The sequence below is a fragment of the Vespa mandarinia genome, chromosome 24 (genome assembly GCF_050613455.1).
Source record: "Vespa mandarinia isolate Hongniang chromosome 24, ASM5061345v1, whole genome shotgun sequence".
Lineage (NCBI taxonomy): Eukaryota > Metazoa > Arthropoda > Insecta > Hymenoptera > Vespidae > Vespa > Vespa mandarinia.
In genome coordinates, this window is record NC_140833.1 from 1,717,501 (window position 1) to 1,722,500 (window position 5,000).

General features: G+C 29.3%; 1 protein-coding gene across 3 annotated transcripts in view; it reads right to left on the bottom strand.

Moving 5' to 3' along the window:
• LOC118442369 (protein kinase C-like) overlaps positions 1-5,000 on the bottom strand; it is an 11,207-nt gene that overhangs the window by 5,064 nt on the left and 1,143 nt on the right. For all 3 annotated transcript variants that reach the window (XM_035867878.2, XM_035867879.2, XM_035867877.2), the window contains 7 exons: positions 4,744-4,804; positions 4,438-4,669; positions 3,116-3,147; positions 2,252-2,322; positions 1,772-1,934; positions 1,119-1,685; positions 438-1,033 (listed from right to left, as the gene is read on the bottom strand). In XM_035867878.2, the coding sequence (XP_035723771.1) occupies positions 438-1,033; positions 1,119-1,685; positions 1,772-1,934; positions 2,252-2,322; positions 3,116-3,147; positions 4,438-4,669; positions 4,744-4,804 (1,722 nt within the window). The remainder of the gene's footprint in view (positions 1-437; positions 1,034-1,118; positions 1,686-1,771; positions 1,935-2,251; positions 2,323-3,115; positions 3,148-4,437; positions 4,670-4,743; positions 4,805-5,000) is intronic.

Below are 5,000 nucleotides of genomic sequence, written 5' to 3' on the forward strand. Positions count from 1 at the left end.
AAATAATCTTTCTCAAATAGATAAAATAAATTTAATAATGAGTTTTATTACATACACGCACACACACAAATATATTGGATTTTTATATAAGACGGTGATATATATATATATATATATATATATCTTTCCTTTTAAAAATGTGTTTATACATTTTGTTTGTTACACATTTGAGTTTGAATTATTTAAAAATTATTTTTTTGTCTTTTTTTTTCTATGATATTAAAAAAAAAAAAAAAACAACGCAGGAACGTTACTGAACGAGTTAATAAATATTAAAAAACTTTGTTTTTAATTGGCACATAATGGAGACACAAATATATATATATATTTATATGTGCATAGATCATTCAATATCTCAAATGATTTTGTTTGTACTTTTCATAATCACAGACTCATATAAACATCAACTCAAATTGAATTTGCATTTGTTAACTTACAACTTTTGGTTTAATTGGTGGTTTAACTCTACGACCTTCTAAAGCTTCCCAATCCATGTGTTGGAAAAATGGATGAACTTTTATAGCAGCTTCACCGCCATTAGCAGCCACGCAACCTAATCGTTTAGCTGGATTCTTAGTCATGAATCCTTTTAATATCGAAACTGCTTCTTTCGATATCCAAATTGGATATAATACGTCATCACGTAAAATAGACTCAAATAAATCATCTTCGTTATCTGCTTCGAAAGGAGGTTGGCCTGCCATCATCTCATACATTAATACACCAAGTGCCCACCAATCGACACTTGCACCATATTCTAATTCTTGCAAAATCTCTGGTGCAATGTAATCGGGTGTACCACAAAATGTTGAAGTCGTAGTTTTTCCTTCGACAATTCCTTCCTTGCACATACCAAAATCTGCGAGTTTACAATGGCCCTCTTGATCGAGAAGAATATTATCGAGTTTAAGATCACGATATATAACGTGATGTTTGTGTAGAAATTGTAACGCTAGCGTTACCTCGGCCGCATAAAAACGTGCCCTTGCCTCATCAAATTTACGTGCTTTTTGAATATGAAACATCAAATCGCCTATAAATAGATATAACATTTGTTCGTATATATACAATTATTACGTGAGAATATTTTTCAATTGAGAATTTTTATTATAACGTACCTCCGTTTACATATTCCATTACAAAGAATAGACGATCGTTCGTTTGGAAACAACTATGAATAGCTGTCAAAAATGGATGTTTTGCCGCTAATGTTAGTATACGTTTTTCCGTCATCGTACAATCAACATCATCATCTTGTATAATAACATCCTTCTTTAATATTTTTACAGCATATACTTCATCGGGATTACTCTTTCGTTCAACCAACATAACTTTACCAAAGCTACCCTTTCCAAGTACTTTGATAAAATTAAAATCTTCCAGACCAAACTTTCTCACTTCATTTTCATTAACAGACACTGCATTCTGTTTAATTCCTATTTCACTTTCCTCCAATTGTCTTTGTACTGTTGCCTGTGATGCTTCTGTCGTTAATGTTTCGGTTATAGCAACAGTAGATGGTATTTGGCTAGATTGACAAGTCGTAAAATTAATCCTTGGCGTTTTGATTTGTTTATCCGGAGAAATATTCATTTCGCTTAAAATTTCTGCCATCGCCTTTGTGTTTGTACCACAATTGTTCGCCACATTCTTGTGGCATCTTTTATGAACATTAATATTACAAGCTGAGAAAAAATATAAATAAATTATTCCTATTATTTCTTATAATAAAAAGAACAGATTGATCTAAGAAAATAATTATTAAATTTACCTTCGCATTGTAAACCTTGCCTATATAATCCGTATAATAAAGAACCGCAATGATCGCAAAATGTAAACCTTTTATATGTACGGACAAAGAACCGATGTGGTACATCTATGCTGAAGCGTGGACTTTCTGTATCTTGATGAGACTGCAATCCAGTTCCCTTACCCTAAATAATTGAGAACAGGAATGGAAGAAAAAAAAAAAAAAAAAACAAAAAACAAAAAACAAAACAAAATATAACTTATAACATCATGAAAACAGATTGATGCATATAATATAAATAAATAATTATATAAAGATAAATAATTATATAAAGATTAATTTGATAGAATGCTGAAAATTTGTTTAACACGTTGGATATTGAAAAAGATATAATTTCTTTTCTTTCTTTCTTTCTTTCTTTCTTTTTTTCTTTTTTTAACAAAGTAAACAAATAAAAAATAATATACAAAGAAAGCTTCGATTATTTATGAAATATCTTACCTCATCTCTCATTCCAGGACATTTTGTTATCACCAATTTATGACATCGCTTGTGAACTACGCAAGTGCAAACTGAAACAATTACAATAATACACGTCTATATTACGTACACTATATTTTCTCAAGGAAAAAAATAACACCAAATGGCATGACCAAAGCTGGTTGCATGCATGTTTATAAGTGCATCCTAATTGTTTAAAATCATATTAAAAGCAAAAATAAAATATAATTCAACCTGTTGCAATAATAATAATAATAATAGTAATAATAATAATAATAATAATAATAATAATAATAATAATAATAATAATAATAATAATAATAATAATAATAGAATTAGATAATAATTTCAGAGAGGTGTCACATAGGAGCAAATAATCCCTTGCATAGCAAGATATTCAAACCTTGCATTAGTTTATTCAATTGACATTTAAAATAAAATCATGCAGTGAAGAGAGTTTCCAAGCTTGGCACCATGTTAAATCAAAGCGAATAATATATCCTGTTGAATGGTGATGGATTATCAGTACTGAAGTTCAATTTGCAAGTGCAAATCAAAAAAAAAAGAAAGAAAAAAAAAAGAAAAAAGAAGAAAAAAAGCACATAAATACCATGATCAAAAAGACTGAATTTATTGAGAGAAAAAAAAAAAAGAAAAAAAAAAAAAGAAATCATTGGAAAATTCAAAGTGTCAAAATTTTATTTCATTAAGTGCAATAATTGCCGTTCACCCTAAATGATTTCATGTCATTGTGAAAACTAATAACATGTATACATTCCTAATAATAACACGTTCATCATACACAGGTTCAGCAAGCGAGTACGCAATTATAATCTGTTAATAACGTGTATGTGTCTTTCTCACCTTGACACTGATAGCCCTGCTTGCCCAAGCCCCTGAAATACAACAGACAAAACACGTCACATTGTCTCCTCATATTCCCTTTTAAAACACATACGTATTCCTCCTTGGACCATATACCATAGTTAGACATCTATTGTAGACTCTTAAGAAATGTATAAATAATGTGAGGAAAAAAAAAAGAAAAAAAAGAAAAAAAAAAAAAGGAAATAAAAAGAAAAGAAAAAAAAGTTATTAATAAAACAAAGTGGTTGGTGCTTTACGCATGGAATCTATTTTCATTTATTGGAATAAAATCTTATTTTCTTTTTGGCCAAACAGCATTGATACATGAGTGCTCCAACACCTCAATAATCTTGAATAAAATTTATGGCAACACATGAATATGTGTGCTTGTAAAATTTGTTACATGCAAACCTTCTATTTATAAATACGATAAAACCCAAAATAAACGCAAAGTTTTATCTAATCCCCTGATATGATTTTGACAATGCCAAGATCGATACGACTAAACAATTTTTATTATAAGGGAAACGTTCAAGCATGCTATCTAAAAGTCACTATTTTCCTTTCTTGGTATTACCAAAATCAAATTTAAAGGAAAACCAACATCCCAGTCATGCAGATCCTGTAGTTGCAAGATTATTATATATCATTGTACCATGCAGATTTGGTGTGCCAAAAGTCAATTAGACTTTTATATTCAATTAAACAAAATTTTCACTTTATTATTGGTATCTGTACTGATAATTAAATTACTTTATCTTTTCAAAAGAAGCACACCAAACCAAGCAAGCAAAATTCTATTTGCTGAAACAAATTAAGGCACATTTTTTGTCTTTTCGGTCATTCTCTTACTTTATAATATTAATAAATCATAAAGCACAAAAGAGAGACAGAGAGAGAGAGAGAGAGTAAGAGAGAAAGAGAATGAGAGTGAGAGTGAGAGAGTGAGAGAGTGAGAGAGTGAGAGAGAGAGAAAGAGAGAGAGAGAGAGAGAGAGAGAATGATAAAGTTAAAGACAGTTTGCATTTTGTATTATTAAAAATTTCTTCGTAAAACTATATTTCAATGAATGACCGAAGAGAAAATTTTTCACATATTTATATAATTAGTATACCATATTTATAATATTCCAGATATACCAGACATGTCAATTTACAAGTGAATGTAGTACCCATGTAAATTTTGATTTTAGAAATCAATTATAAATATAAATATAAATATATATTTATATATATATATATATATATATATATAAACATATATATATATATATTAAACTAATAAGCACTTGACCCTCATGCCGTTAAACACATACATACCATATAAACTCGCGGCAGTGAGAGCAGAATGTTGGTTGCCTTAAAAATGTAGCCATAAATTTGTGACCATTCACTTGATGAACACGGCGCCTCATAGCACCTCTCCGACGATTGAATCCTTGCCATTCTTTAAATTCTCTCCTAGGTTCTTTCCCTGAGCTAATACTTCCGATACTTCTACCAATACCAATAGATTCTCCATCCACCCCACTCCGACAACTCGTTTGATGATCTGTAAAATATATCTTATGATATATTTTATCGGTATATAGATAAATAGAAATATCAATTGTCGTCATAATATACCTGAATCGTTCCATTTTAAATCTATCCTCACGCGCAATTTTCCTTGTGGTTCCAGGTCAACCTTTAAAACAAATTTAACATAGTCTTGACAAATTCTATACTCTGACATTGATAAAAATCTAAAACTATATATATGAAAATTCATGGAATCAAATGTAAACATTAATTATTATCTTTGATGTATGTAAAAAAAAAAAAAAAAAAAAAAAAAGAAAAAAAAAAAATGTTAATGCCTTTATAGCAAATTAAATGTCAAA